The sequence below is a fragment of the Nothobranchius furzeri genome, chromosome 5 (assembly GCF_043380555.1).
Source record: "Nothobranchius furzeri strain GRZ-AD chromosome 5, NfurGRZ-RIMD1, whole genome shotgun sequence".
NCBI lineage: Eukaryota > Metazoa > Chordata > Actinopteri > Cyprinodontiformes > Nothobranchiidae > Nothobranchius > Nothobranchius furzeri.
Window position 1 is genome coordinate 60,964,944 of NC_091745.1, and position 14,998 is coordinate 60,979,941.

The following is a 14,998-nucleotide window of genomic DNA, read 5'->3' on the forward strand; positions in this document are numbered from 1 at the left end:
CAGCTGAAGGACAATCAAAAGGAAAAAAGCAGAGGATCTGGAGCACTATTAAAAGGTTTTACACACCTGAGTGCTCCAGCTCCCTGCTTTTTTAGTTTTATAAAATTTGTTGCTGATAATCTGGTAATAGTTGGTAGTGATTGGTCTTCAATTTTGCTTTATTCCATTTTTAATTGTGGCCTTTTTATAATTGTTGTGTAATTTTACCTCTTTTGCATCTCATTTGTAATTAAAGGAGCAACCTTCAGGAGTTCCCCAATGAAATCATCACTAAACTGTCTAATGTCTATCATTTTAGAACAAATGGAAACTTTATTCTCAGCTGGCTGGGGGTTTGTCAGTTACTGTTTACAATCAGCTGTCTCTTGGCACATGGAATGTCACTTCTCTGGTGGGGAAGGAGCCTGAGTTGGTGTGTGAGCTTGAGAGGTTCCGACTACGTAGATATAGTGGGACTCACCTCAATGCATGGCTCTGGCTCTGGAACCAGTTTCCTTGAGATTGGTTGGACTTTCTACCACTCTGGAGTTGCTCCCACTGAGAGGCGCTGAGCAGGGGTGGGCATACTAGTTGCCCCCCATCTTGGTGCCTGTACGTTGGGGTTTACCCCAGTGAATGAGAGGGTAGACTCCCTCCGCCTACGTGTGGGGGGGCGGGTTCTGACTGTGGTCTGTGCTTATGCACCAAACTACAGTTCAGACTACCCACCCTTTTTGGAGACCTTGGAGGGGGTGCTGGAGAGCGCTCCTTCCGGTGACTCCCTCATTCTGCTGGGCAGAAGCAGTGCACTACCAACACTATCTATAGTGGGGACGGTGTGCTGCTGACCTCTACTCAGGACATTGTGGATCGGTGGGCAGAATACTTCGAAGGCCTCCTCAATCCCACTGACAAGTCTTCCAGTGAGGAAGCAGAGTCTGGGGACTTTGAATTGGCCTCTCAAATCTCTGGTGCTGAGGTCTGTGAGGTGGTTTAAAAGCTCCTCTGTGGCAAGGTTCCAGGGTTGGATGAGATCCGCCCGGAGTTCCTTAAGGCTGGATGCTGTGGGGCTGTGTTGGGTGACACGGCTCTGCAATATTGCGTGAACATCGGGGGCAGTCCCACTGGACTGGGAGACCGGGGTGGTTCCCTTATTTAAAAAGGGGGACCGTAGGGTGTGTTCCAACTACAGGGGAATCACACTCCTGAGCCTTCCTGGTAAGGTCTGTTCAGGGGTTCTGGAGAGGAGGGTCTGTCAGATTGTTGAACCTCAGAGCAATGTGGTTTTCGTCCTCGCCGTGGAAAACTGGACCAGCTCTATACCCTTAGGGGGATCCTGGAGGGTGCGTGGGAATTTGCCCAACCAGTCTACATGTGTTTTGTGGATTTGGAGAAGGCGTTTGACCGCGTCCCTCGGGGGACCCTGTGGGGGGTACTCCGGGAGTATGGGGTACCAGGCCCTCTGATACGGGCTGTTAGGTCCCTGTATGACCGGTGTCAGAGCTTGGTCCGCATTGCCGGCAGTGAGTCGGGCTCGTTCCCAGTGAGAGTTGGACTCCGCCAAGGCTGCCCTTTGTCACTGATTCTGTTTATAACCTTTATGGACAGGATTTCTAGGCACAGCCAAGGTGTGGAGGGTATCTGTTCTGGTGGCCTGAGGATCAGGTCTCTGCTTTTTGCAGATGATGTGGTCCATTTGGCTTCATCTTTAAGTATTTCGGGGTCTTGTTCACGAGTGAGGGAAGACTGGAGCGTGAGATCGATAGGCGGACTGGTGCTGCATCTGCAGTGATGCGGGCGTTGTACCAGTCTGTCGTTGTGAAGAGAGAGCTGAGTCAGAAGGCAAAGCTCTCGATTTATCGGTCGATCTACGTTCCTACCCTCACTTATGGTCATGAGCTTTGGGTAGTGAATGAAAGAACGAGACTGCGGATACAAGCGGCCAAAACGAGTTTTCTCCGAAGAGTGGCTGGGCTCTCCCTTAGAGATAGGATGAGAAGCTCGGTCATTCGGAAGGGGCTCGGAGTAGACCCGCTGCTCCTCCACATCGAGAGGAGCCAGTTGAGTTGGCTCGGACATCTGGTCAGGATGCCTACTGGACGCCTCCCTGGTGAGGTTTTCCGGGCACATCCAACCGGGAGGAGACCTAAAGGTAGACCCAGGACACGGTGGAGGGACTATGCCTCTCACCTGGCCAGGGAATGCCTTGGGATTCCCCCAGAGGAGCTGGCCCAAGTGGCTGGGGAGAGGGAAGTCTGGGCCTCTCGCCTTAGGCTAATGTCCCCGTGACCCGACTCTGGATAAGCGGATGAAAATGAAAAATGAAAATGGAAAAAATGTTTACAATCAGTGAGTTTGAGAAGTTGCCAAGTCTGCACCGAGCTAACGCAGCTGGGCCTACATTTGTAATTCGACACCTGCAGGCAAAAAGCTCCAGAGTTGTGTAAAGAACTGAAGCCAGTAAACAGAAGCAACCCAGAAGTGGCTTCTTGTACCCTTAAAGCTACAGGAAAATTTTGCTTTACTCAAATTTGGGTGAAGCAGGCTAGACCACAGAATGTCATTCTCTCTTCATTCTTCACATTAAACTGGACATATTATGAAAAGCTTTCATCCTGCCACCTGGATCTCTAATGCATCTGTAAACACTCCAATCATTAATAAATCAGTCCATCTGTTTTTCTGTCAGTATTTGGTTTCAGGAACGATATGCCCTAAATCAACTGTTTAAAAAAAGTCTCTTTTTGTGATGTCACAATAAGGGAAATGAGCATAAATCTTCCCCTCACCGTTCTATGCTTGAGGAGCAGCTGCTCTACTCTGAGCCCCTCCCTGATGTTTCAGCTCCTTACACCATAAACTGAGCACAAGGTGAACACATCCACTGTTGGCTGTTCCTTATAGATTTTTTAGTAGTGTGCTGTCAGAGACAACAAGACTTTCTCCGATGACCTAAACTAAATGGTCAGAATCAACTTTCACTCACCTCCCTGGGCCTTAAAGCTCGCTCACGGGGAAGTCAGGAGTTCATTGTCCTCTGATTGGATGGTCAGAGCAAGCAAGCAAGTGAACAAACAAACAAACAAATAAACAAATGAAGAAACTTTATTGTTTGCACTGTGGGGAAATTCGCTTGTTAAGGCAGCACATTCACAAAGAGAATACCAGTACATTGCAGGTAAAGACACACAGACTGAAGTTATTTTTCTTTGCAGAGTGTGGGCTCTTCCTTAGAGACAGGATGAGAAGTTTGGTCATTCGGGAGGGGCTTAGAGGAGATCAGCTGCTCCTCCACATCAAGAGGAGCCAGTTGAGGTGGTTTGGGCATCTAGTTAGGATGCCTCCCTGGAGAAATTTTCCAGGCATGTCCAACTGGGAACCAATCTAAAAGGAGACCCAGGACATGCTGGAGGGCTGGAACTGGCCCAAAGGGGGAGAGGGAAGTCGGGACCTGTTTTCCTTAGCTGCTGCACCCTCTAGCTGACCCCAGATAAGCAGAAGCAGCAACTAACTTCCTAAAAAGGACGTGATATATACTGGTAAAATCTGTTTTCCTCTAACTTTTTAAATAAAAGGAACTTGTTTGTTCTCTTTTACACACGTTATTTTTTTTCGACATTTAAAACATCAGCACACATCAGCTTTAATAAATCTGATCTCACATTCTGCTGTGAAGCAGCAGGAGTTTGGAGATGGACGAAGAAATCAGTTATTCCTCGTTGGTTTTCAAAAACAGGGCTGCAGCTCAAGATGGTGAGTGGTTTCTATATGTAAAATATATTTTATAGCATATTAGAGATTTAATAATTACATAGATATCAGACAAAGTTTGTGTTTTCACTCAGTTTAAATACTTTAGGACTTCCTCAATCATTTCTGTATTCGTGAGTTGGGTTAATGAAGGAGGATCTTTACCACACCATGGTGGAATAATAATGTTCACAATGCTTGAATTGAGGCGAGTCCTCATCTCCTCTGTTGTGCGGCCAGCTACACTTAAAGATGAAGGGTGTGTACATGTTCTAGTGTTTGTGGGGTGACAGCGGTTAAGGGGTTGGGCGTTCGCTCTGTAATCGGTGGGTTGCTGGCTCAATTCCTGTCTCTTGACACTTCACCCTCCTTTGCTGCTGGTGGTGGCTGGAGGGGCCGGTGCTGCCTGTGTTCAGCAGCGTCAGTGTCAGTGTGTCCCAGGGTAGCTGTTGCTACACTCATCATCACCAGTGTGTGAATGTGTGTAAAGCACTGTGGAGTCATTGGACTTGAAAAGCACCACACGAGTACAAGCCATTCAAGATTGTCAATCTACTCATTTAGAAACAGCTTTCGTAAAGGAGGCAGTAAGAAATTTAACAGCGAGATCTCAAAAGAACATCTCGGACACCCCTTGCACACTTTGACATATTTGTTTCTGATTCTGAGACTCATCCAGGCGTGTCATCAACACAAAATGGGTCAGGGAGGGTCCAGGACTTTCAAACCAGTAGAGAACGTTTCTGATCTTTTCTTCATGTTGTTTTGTTTAAACAGGAGAAAAAGAAAACCTGACGAAGAACTCTGGAAAGAAAAATTCACCAGTTCCAGGTGAGTTCTCTTTATTGTATGTCATTTATAAAATGTTTTAGTAATTTAGTTTTGTATATTGACTTTAATGTGAATGAATGTCAGCAGAGGGAGTTGTTACCAAGTAGAATCCCAGCTTAGAATGAACGACTATACCTCAGAGCTGCTTTCACTGGAGCTTTTACTAAGAGCTGTACAAATCAGAGTACGAGCCACGTCATCACAAAACACTCCCTCTTTATTGGGTGATCGGTGAGGTCAAGGTTCATCACCTCCTATTGGTGACCATTTTATGATGGCATCCTTATTTCCTCTGTGTCCTTTCACAATAAAATCATATATATATATATTTACATTACTATTTACAGTCATATATTTTATTTATTAACTTATATTTTAGGAGGATAAAACCACTTGCGATGAAACATCTCATTTATGAGTCCTTTATGGGTCCTACCATAGAGAAGTAAGATACAGGAAGACAGAGGCAGTACATAGAATGAAACAAACTCAATCCAAAAATAATTAACAAAAGACAACCAAGAAGATTGATGAATGGATAACTAAACAAAGCTGGACCAAAAAACAAATTATAATATTAATAAATCCTGCTTTGGTACAACCAAAAGAAAGTCAGACAGTTACAAATTGATTTCACATACTCAGAGTTTTTTTAAGGCGGAAGGAGGAAATAGATTTTATATGAGCAGGTAACAGTCCCGAGGTGCTTTAACAAGGTATGTTTAAAAGGCACGTTTCCCTACTTCTTTTTTAAAGCACATGCAAAAACAACAGGGCATATTTCATGGATGCTTAACAATAAATAAAAATAAATAAAATAATTATTGGACTTCCAACCAGGAACAAGTGGGGTTGTCATGAGCTGCTTCTCTGTTTGTGGCTGTTTTGTAGTCAGGTGGTAAAAAATAAAAACAGCAACTAAATGATTTAAATCAGCAGAGATAAACCTGTTTGATCCAGCTGAAAATAAATGACTTTTCTCTGCATCAAACAATTTTACCCTTGAAAGTAAATTATAAACGTTTGAGCTTCCCTTTTAAAGTAACTCTATATGTGGATGGGGAAGAAAAACAGGTAATCCGAGGCACTCTGAAAACGTTTTTACTACGAGAAAGAAAAAAAAAAACAGGCAAAAGGCGACGCATTCCGGTCGCGTGCGACCTTCTTCAGGACTTAAAAAAAGAATAACCAGGTGATCCTAAATAGTAGGCCTCTGATCATGTGACAAATAATTAGGGAGATGCCAATATTAACAAATAAAAATATAGGAAGATAAATAGCTGGTGAATAATAACAATAATGTCCAATTCTTCTACAAGAAAAATATTTTATCAGGAGTGGATGATATTCTCACAGCAAGTTGAATAATAGATATTTATATAATTTTTATTCATTTTCACTCCAAAATGTATTTATTTATTTTGATTTTGTTATTTACATCAATAATCTTTTGGGATAATTATTTTCTATTTGGGTAGATTGTTGTTATTATTCACCAGCTATTTATCTTTCTATATTTTTTTTGTTAATGTTGGCATTTCCCTAATTATTTGTCACATGATCAGAGGCCTACTATTTATGATCACCTGGTTATTGTTTTTTTTAAAGCCCTGAGGAAAGTCGCTCGAGACGGTAACGCGTCTGCTTTTCCCTTTTTTTCTTGCTCGTAATAAAAACATTTTTCAGAATGCCTCGGATTACCTGTTTTTCCTCCCCATCCACATTCCATCATTCATTAGATCCTGAAGAGCACCTGAATTTAAAAGACTTTTTGCAAACCCCACTGACGCGCTCCCTTCCACCTGTTTTAACTCTCTACGTGTTTGCGGGGTATGATCACTGACATGATTTTAATTATTTTATTCGTTCATCTGATGCATTCATTTTCTATCATCTAGAGGAAAAACAGGATGTGTCGATTTACTCTGAAGTCAAACACAAAGCTCTGGCAGCAGCTGCATCAAGTAAGTTATTTTGTTCACAATAAAAAAATAAACACCTCTGTAACTACTGATGACATACTCCTGGAATGGAACTTCTCCTTTTGAATTCAAGTTTACTTTCATTTCTAAAGACTTACAGAAATTAGGGGAAATCCTGTCTTTGTTGGGAAAATCGGAATCCCTCCTTGGAGAAGCTGATATGTATGTGTTAGAAACACACACATCTGGGGATGGGCCCACTCTGTCCTGCTGCTGCCAGTCAGGTGCCTTGATAGTGCTTAGTTTAATAATGGTTGCCCTGCAGGATTACATTTCTTCCATCTTTACTAGAATGAGGAATTATTTTTAGTCCGAGATAAAGATGAACAAAGCCTGTTTCATTCCCACTTCCAACAGCTGGTGGCTTGTTAACACTAGTAGATCCTCCAACTCCTGGAAAACTCTTGAACTTCCACAGCTACCTCTGAAAGTGATCTCATCCTTTTATTCTGTTGTTTAGAGGCAAAGGAGGAGCCACAGGTTTATTCTGAAGTCAAGCCCAAAGCTGCCACTACTGAACCGAGTAAGAACCCCCCCCCCCCCAAACCCCAAAAAAGAAAAAGAAACAATAAATAAATCAATAAAAACTATGAAGAATTCACAAGTTATTAATGTAAAGCATTAAGTTTTAATGCCAGATTTTTGTGCAGAAACCTTTACCGCATATTTTTTTCACCTTTCATATATTTTTTCAAATTATTTAGAGAAAGCAGGAGATCTGACGACTAAACCTGTGGAACAACCTGGGAAAACAACACCTGCACAACTCAGTAAGTTACTGTAAATGATGAACATGTAGCTAAAAGCAAAACTCATTATTGACATTTTTATAGTTTTATCATTTTTTATCATTTGGATTTTCAGCTTGTAAAGCAACAAGATTCAATTATCTGAGGAGAAAATGCCAACTTAGAAAATCTAATCACACAAAAGGGAAGGAGCCAATCAAAACACTAATGGGCCACGTTAAAAGCACTGATTAAAATAAATGTATCAAGTTTCTTCTCCAGAAGAACTGTTTGGGTTGTTAGACATGATTCTGGCTTTGTGGAGGAATACTAAGGATCTTGTTATTTATTTATGTCACACAGAAGAATTAAAGAATGATTGTGAAGTCAATTGGAAGAATTTGAAATGCATAAACATGCTAACATAATGAATAATTCACCAATGCTTCAGTTTGAAGTTCACTTTGCATAGATAAACTAATTCCTACTTATTTTAAGCAGAAGTCAAAGCAACTAAAAGATCATCCAGTCCTCTGGTGTGTTTGGGGATTCTCTGTCTTCTCCTGATGGCAGCTGTCATCTTCCTGGTGATCAAAAGTAAGTTTAGTTTTTATTATTAAGAGTCAGTAAAGTGGTTTTGATGTGGTTGGTTTTTGAACACCTGATTGGAGTTTTTTACTGAAGAGTAGAGTGAATTTCATCAAAATAAATGAATAAGCAAACAAATAAAAAAATTGTTGATGCTTGAACTGAATGAATGACTGATTTGCTGTTTCCTTTCACTTATAGTTGCCATGGTAACAAGAAAACAGGAAGCAAGCATCAGTGAGCTCACAGCCAAAAATCAGCAGCTGAATCTGGAAAATAAAAACATCACGAGTCAGACTGAACGGCTGACTGTGCAGAACAGATTCTTAGTGAATAAAACAAATCAGCTGATGGAGGAAAAGAAAGGTTTGGAGAATCAGACGCAGTGGCTGCATAATCAGACCCAGTGGCTGCAGAATCAGACCCAGTTGCTGCAGAATCAGACCCAGTTGCTGCAGAATCAGACCCAGTGGCTGCAGAATCAGACCCAGTTGCTGCAGAATCAGACCCAGTTGCTGCAGAATAAGACCCAGTGGCTGCAGAATCAGACCCAGTGGCTGCAGAATCAGACCCAGTGGCTGCAGAATCAGACCCAGTTGCTGCAGAATCAGACTGTGGCGCTGAGAAAAGAAAGAGGCAACCTCAACCAGACGCTGGGATCCATCCTGACATATGACAATTTCCCAGTGAAAGACTTCTGTCCCAACAAAAGTGAGTTATTTGGACTTCACAAGTTAAGCCTCTGATGTAAGATATCATCAGATAAAGAATCAGTCATGTTAGTGCATTGGAAAACTATCCATCATTCTTAACATGAACATAATGGTTGCCCAGCTTTACTGAATGCTTTTTAAACATCAAAATTGTAAGATTTTATTTTTATTGTTTCAATTTAAATAGTCTCTGTGTGTTCTACTGAATGTAAACAATGAGATTTTGTTACAGAAAATGATTTTGTTTAAAATAAAATATAATAAATGTTTAAATTTTATTATGATTTTTAAACTTGTTTAATTTTTTTATATCCTTTTATTTTTTCATGAACCCAGAGTGTCAGCCATGTCAGACAGGCTGGATTCTCTTCAGTGGAACATGTTACCTGTTTTATAATCACACTTCTATCTGGTTAACCTGGAATGAAAGTCGACAATTCTGTCAGAGCAAATCAGCTGATCTGGTTGTTATAAATAACCTGCAGGAACAGGTGAGCTCCAATACCTGCATGCAACTTTTACATTATATGTATACACACACACACACACACACACAAATATATGTATATATATATATATATATATATATATACATATATATATGTATATATATATATATAGGGCTGCGCAGTGGCGCAGTGGTTAGAGCTGTTGCCTTGCAGCAATAAGGTGCTGGGTTTGCTTCCCAGCCTGGGATCTGTCTGCATGGAGTTTGCATGTTCTCCCTCTTTGTCCAAATTGTCCTTAGGTATGAGTGTGTGGTGTGTGTGTGCATGGTTGTTTGTCCTGTGTGTCTTTGCGTTGCCCTGAGATGGACTGGCTCTCTGTCCAGGGTGTACCCCGCCTACTTTCCCGTTGACTGCTGGAGATAGCCCCCCCCCCGACCCTACGTGGACAAGGGGGGTTCAGACAATGGATATGTGTGTGTGTGCGCGTGTGTGTGTGCGTGCGTGCGTGTGTGTGTGTGTGTGTGTGTGTGTGTGTGTGTTAAATTCAGAGAAGTTAAGTGAATATTTGAGAAATGGCTCTGTCATCATTTGCAGGAATTCATCAGTACCTATTCTGCATACTACTTTGATCAATGGCATGGATACTGGTTGGGATTAAACAATCTAACCAACAGTAAATGGATCTGGATTGATCAACATGAGGATAATCTGAAGTAAGAAATTTTCTGTGAAAAACAGAACAACATATTTTTCTGTGATTATTTTTTGTTTTAACACCTTTTAGACACTTTTACTAGATACTTTAATTATTCATACAGCTACAAACATCTGTGAAGGTTCTATTTGACTAAATTTCCTACCAAACACAAATATCTTACACATGCTTTTGAACCATTTTAAAGGTATGATGTTTTTTGTTTCAAATCATCACATTTATTCATTCTTTATTTATTTTATTTACAGCAAAAGTTGAAGCATTTTATTTAACATGCTCTAATGTTTGTTTTTATAGGTACTGGATACCAGGGCAATATGGGGGTTCAGGTCCATTTGCTCTGCTGGTTCCTAAACCTAATGATATGGTTCCTCCTGTCACACAGAACTGGGACACATCAGATCCTTCGTTTAAGCTCAGATTCATCTGTGAGCAAAACGCTCTGATCATATCTAACTAGCTTTTTCATGATAGTCTTACTCTTAACAGAACTGCATGTTTTTATCACTGATGAAACAACAACATTAAAATCTTATCTGCTGTAAAATGGATTTTTCATCATTATGTCGTTTCTATCAGCAACAGATTTCTGAAGGGTGAGTACAACCCATTGTCATTATGTTTTATTATTTAGCTTTGCACAAATTGATTTATTCTAATCATTAATCTAAATATTAAGAAACAAATAATGAAAATTTCCTTGTACTTTCAAACAAACAACATCCATCTTGTGTCATTTTCACTTCCTCATTTATTTTAGCATCATTTTACATCGTCCCTGAGCGCTGCTTGGGGCTCTGCAGGCTGCAGAAATGAACCAACTTCATCAGTTCTATGTCTGTCTGATAATAAGGGAGAAAATATGCATTTTAAAACAGACGTCTCTCAGTCTAAAGCTAAATTTGGCTTGTCCGACTTAGGGAGATCAAAGTTGTGCCAAAATGTGTCACAAAAGACAAAAAATAGTCATAATAAAAATATTTACAATAGCAAGAATTATTTCTCATTGGGCATGTCTCTTCAGTGATGTCTGGTGAATTCTCTCTCTCCATTTATTTCAGTCCTCTACATCCTCTAGCCTTCATTTCCTTATTCATCACATCCAATAATCTCTTTTCTGGCCGTCCTCTCAGCCTCCCGCCTTGTGGCTCTAATCCCACAGAAAGATGTGAAGATGATGGTGAGAGGAGGCATGTTGTCTGGTTTAGAGACAATGCCCATGAGGAAAAGACAGGAGGCAGAACTGGAGGTTGTAGAGCTAAAGATGTTCAAGTTCTCTTTGGAAGTGATGAGGATGGATTGGATCAGCAATGAATCCATCAGAGGGACAGCTCATGTTGTTTTGGCGAGTAGGTCAGATGCCACTCTGAGATGGTTTGGACATGTCTAGAGGAGACAATGATTACACGATGGTGATGTTTTCTAACGTCATTCTTGCTGAAACTGACATTTTACAACACCCATTTCAACCCACTTCTTCACCCTATTTCACCCTCTGTTCTTTCCTTCCTTTCAGTTATAATAATCAGCTCCACCAAAGATCCAAAATGAGTATTAATTAAAGTTTGAGTGATTTTAAAGTGCTGAACAGTTTCTAAAGATTTGAGTTGAAGGAAACAGAGTAGTTGTGTTGGAAAATATGTCTAACTCATCAAGACAGTGGACTGGTCTGATGAACCAGGTGAGCATTTGTTGAGTTTATATCACATGTAACTTATTGTTTTCATTAGCCACCTTTACATACGCCAAACTCCCCCAATCCGATTAAATGTGCACATGTAAATGTGGTTATTGTGATGCTGATGCAAGAGGTTTATTATGAAAATGAGAATGTCTAAATTAAGATAACATTGTCACAGGATTTGGTTTTTTATAAAGCACCAATAACAGTTGACTCAAAGAAAACATTCCAATTGAACCAGTTTATCAGTTCATTATTTCTATTAGTTAAAAGTTCCCTAAGAAAACCCTGAGGATTGCATTGAGTCACTGACTTGAGTGTCAAGAGACTTTACAGAAATCCCTATATAAGCAAGCATGTAGCAACAGTGGAAAGGAAAATTCCTCATAAACTATTACATACTACTTAGTTGTATTGTTAAATGTTATTGGAAAGCCATTGTGTGTCACTAACATTTTAACATTAAACATGACAATTTAACCCTATATATTTATTATGAGAGCTCTTTCCTGTAAATAATTTTAAAAAGCTGCATCATTGAACTGTAAACATGCTTTCTGCCCTCTGGCTAAAGCTGCCAAGTATAAATTGTAAGGAGTGAGTAACTCGGATATGTAAGGTGGTGCTATGCCATTCAGCGCCTTCAAAACAAACATTAACATTTTAAAAGGTATACGGTAGTGCACAGGAAGCCAGTGAAGTCTTGCTAAAATTGGAGTGATGTGCTGCCGACGGCCAGTATTGGTCAGAAATCTTGCTGTCGCATTTTGTATCAGCTGAAGGCGAGATGATGCGGGTTTTGAAATGCCAAACAGAATTGCATTGGAGTAGTCAAACCTTGAGGTGATGAAAGCGTGAATGGTTGTCTCGAGGTGGCGCCGATTCAGAATGGGTTTTAGTTTGGAAAGACGTCTCAGCTGATAAAAACATGATTTATCCATGTGATTAACATGAGGGTCCATTTTTAGAGCCACATCCATTTTAATTCCAAGATTAACAATTGTTTGACTAATTTTAAAAGGAAGAGCAGAAAAATCAGGAGCGGAGGAAGACGAGCCATTAGGAGTAAAAACAATAAACTCGGTCTTAAAATCATTCAGCAGCAGAACATTTGCTGACAGCCAGTCTTTAACCTCACTCAGGCAATCAAGGAGCGGCTGGATGGAGGTAAAAGTCTTCAACGGAACATAAATCTGGCAGTCGTCCGCAAAAAGATGAAAGCTAATGTTAAACTTCCTGAAGATTAGTCCCAGTGGAAGAATAGAAATGCTAAATAAAAGGGGGCCGAGGATAGACCCCTGTGGCACGCCCCAAGGAAGAGCAGCAGAGGGAGATGAACAGTCGTCCATTCTAACTCTAATAGACCTGTTGTCAAAGTAGGAGCTGAACCAGTCAAGCGCAGATCCCTTAATGCCGACCAAATTCTCAAGGTGGAACAATAAAATGTCATGGTCAACCGTGTCAAATGCAGCTGAGAGGTCCAACATCACCAGGGCAACATGGGAATCGGAATCAGTGGCTAAAGTACTATCATTAAAAACCCTGATGTGAGCAGATTCTGTGCTGTGATATTGTCTAAAACCAGACTGAAATTTATCCAAGACCCCAAAATTGTCCAGATGTGGCATAACTTGATTAACAGCCTTTTCCATCACTTTTGACAAGAAGGGGAGCTTTGAAATGGGGCGAAAGTTCCCGAGGTCAGTTGGGTCTAGGCCAGATTTTTTCAGTAGTGGTTGAAGCACGGCATGTTTAAAAACAGAGGGTATAATTCCCGAAACAAGGCTGGAGTTAATAATGTTGAGCACATGAGGGGCTACCACTGGAAGAACCTCCTGGAAGAGTCTGGCTGGTACAATGCCATCAGGGCATCCTGATGGCTTCATGGAAAATATTAATCTCTCCAAGGCAGGCAGTGTGATCGGCTCAAAATGGTCAAAGCATCTGGTACAAACAGATACGGGTAGCAGAACATCTCCGGGGGAAATATGATTAGACTCCTAATATTGGAGACTTTGTCTAGGAAAAAACTTAAAAATTGGGAGCAGAGATCATCTGTGATTGCAACTGTAGGAGAGTAATCAGTGGAAAAAATTGCATTTAGCATTTTATATAAAACCCTCTGGTTCCCAGAATGGGTAGTAATAATGCTGGCGAAGTATTTATTTCTAGAATTCCTGACTGCTTTCTGATATTCATCTAGTGCATTTCTAAAAGCTCAAGGGAAATGGATAGCTTATCCTTCTTCCATCTGCGTTCACACCTTCTGCATACTCTTCTGAGTTCATGTGTGTGAGAGTTGAACCAAGGGTCAGATTTTGGCTTAGGGCGTCTAACCTTTAAAGGAGCAACGGTATCCATCACCATGAGACAGGCTGAGTGAAAAACACGCAAAACTTCATCTAGATTGGTGTGAAATAGGGTGGAGGCTGGCAGTTCAGTGAAAGACGCACAAAATCTATCAGCTGTAGCCGGGGTAATAACCCGTGTCTGGCGCAGCACCGCAGGCCTTTTACCTAAGCTCACCGGACAATCAAAATCAAACAAAACTGGAAAATGGTCAGAAATGACAGTTTCGTCAACAGACAAATAATCAACATTTATCCCATAAAACATCACTAAATCTAAAATATGAGACTGGGTAGTGTTCTATTTCCACCTTTGTGTCAATACACTATTAGAGTTTATACCGAGTCAGACTGCATACACGATAGCTTGGTTACGAGTTTTTCTTCTCCTGTTTATTGCAGAACACAGAAGTAACACACACACATAACTGGGTGTGGTGCCTCCTACTGGCGATGACTTGCATAACACACAATAACTCTTGGTCCATACATAACATCTCCTCCCCACTAAGCTATGCGACCCTAGCACCACCCACAGAAACATTTCCATAACCAAAGTAGTACCCTTTTTATTGTTATTATTATTATTATTATTATTATTATACAACATTCATGAAAAACTGGAACTAATGTTTCTTTCTGTATGAAGTGTTTTGTAGTTGAGAACAATGTCTCTGAACACCAACATTCTCACTGAACTACTTAATACGTTCACCCATCTCGATAAGGAGCGGGGGGGGGGGGCTTGGTGACTCTCACTGGGTAACGTCTCACAGACTCTGTAACCTGTGTACAGTCAGTCGGTGCTGTTGTAAGAGACTGGGGTGTTTCTGGAGGTGAGGTGGTCCCCAGAACCTGTTCAACAGTCTCTTCCTGCAGAGATGTACAAGGGTGAAGCATGGTGTCACTACCACTCTGGGCTGGTGACATCTGAGAGCTTGTCGGAGGATCTACTGTGACCTGTTGAGATCCTGACTCTGGTCGTGTCAGCATCTGATCTACATGACGTTTCCACACACCTTGGGCTCCTGCATTCACCTTGTATGACACTCGCCCAGTCTTCTCCAGAACAACACTGTGCGTCCACTTGTCCTCTCCCTTCCTATAATCACGCACCAGGACAGGCTCTCCCACAGTGAACCATCTGTCCCGAGAGTGTTGCTGTCAGCATTGTTGTTGAGCATCTTGTGACCGACGCACTGTGCCGGCCACACTGGGCTTCAGAACATCCAGT

At 41.2% G+C, this 14,998-nt stretch overlaps 1 protein-coding gene across 2 annotated transcripts; it reads left to right on the forward strand.

Moving 5' to 3' along the window:
- Window positions 1–3,424: 3,424 nt before the first annotated feature.
- On the forward strand, window positions 3,425–12,837 carry LOC107379116 (oxidized low-density lipoprotein receptor 1). Of its 2 annotated transcripts, XM_070551821.1 has the most exons (11): window positions 3,425–3,518; window positions 3,656–3,732; window positions 4,507–4,560; window positions 6,459–6,524; window positions 7,003–7,065; window positions 7,247–7,312; window positions 7,769–7,867; window positions 8,060–8,569; window positions 8,908–9,062; window positions 9,615–9,733; window positions 10,033–12,837. In XM_070551821.1, exons 2-11 carry the CDS (start codon window positions 3,672–3,674, stop codon window positions 10,193–10,195), a joined length of 1,356 nt encoding a protein of 451 aa, XP_070407922.1. In that variant the 5' UTR covers window positions 3,425–3,518; window positions 3,656–3,671; the 3' UTR covers window positions 10,196–12,837. The 2 variants fall into 2 exon arrangements, with proteins under 2 accessions (XP_070407922.1, XP_015805195.3); XM_015949709.3 differs by lacking the exon at window positions 3,425–3,518 and having other exon boundaries at window positions 3,532–3,732; window positions 7,772–7,867.
- Window positions 12,838–14,998: the final 2,161 nt, after the last annotated feature.

Bases quoted from the DNA above. Each gene is read 5' to 3' on its own strand.
- LOC107379116 (XM_070551821.1), top strand. From the start codon at position 3,672: ATGGACGAAGAAATCAGTTATTCCTCGTTGGTTTTCAAAAACAGGGCT. The intron at 3,733-4,506 runs GTGAGTGGTTTC...TTGTTTAAACAG, and splicing joins CAGGGCTGCAGCTCAAGATG to GAGAAAAAGAAAACCTGACG. The intron at 4,561-6,458 runs GTGAGTTCTCTT...TCTATCATCTAG, and splicing joins GAAAAATTCACCAGTTCCAG to AGGAAAAACAGGATGTGTCG.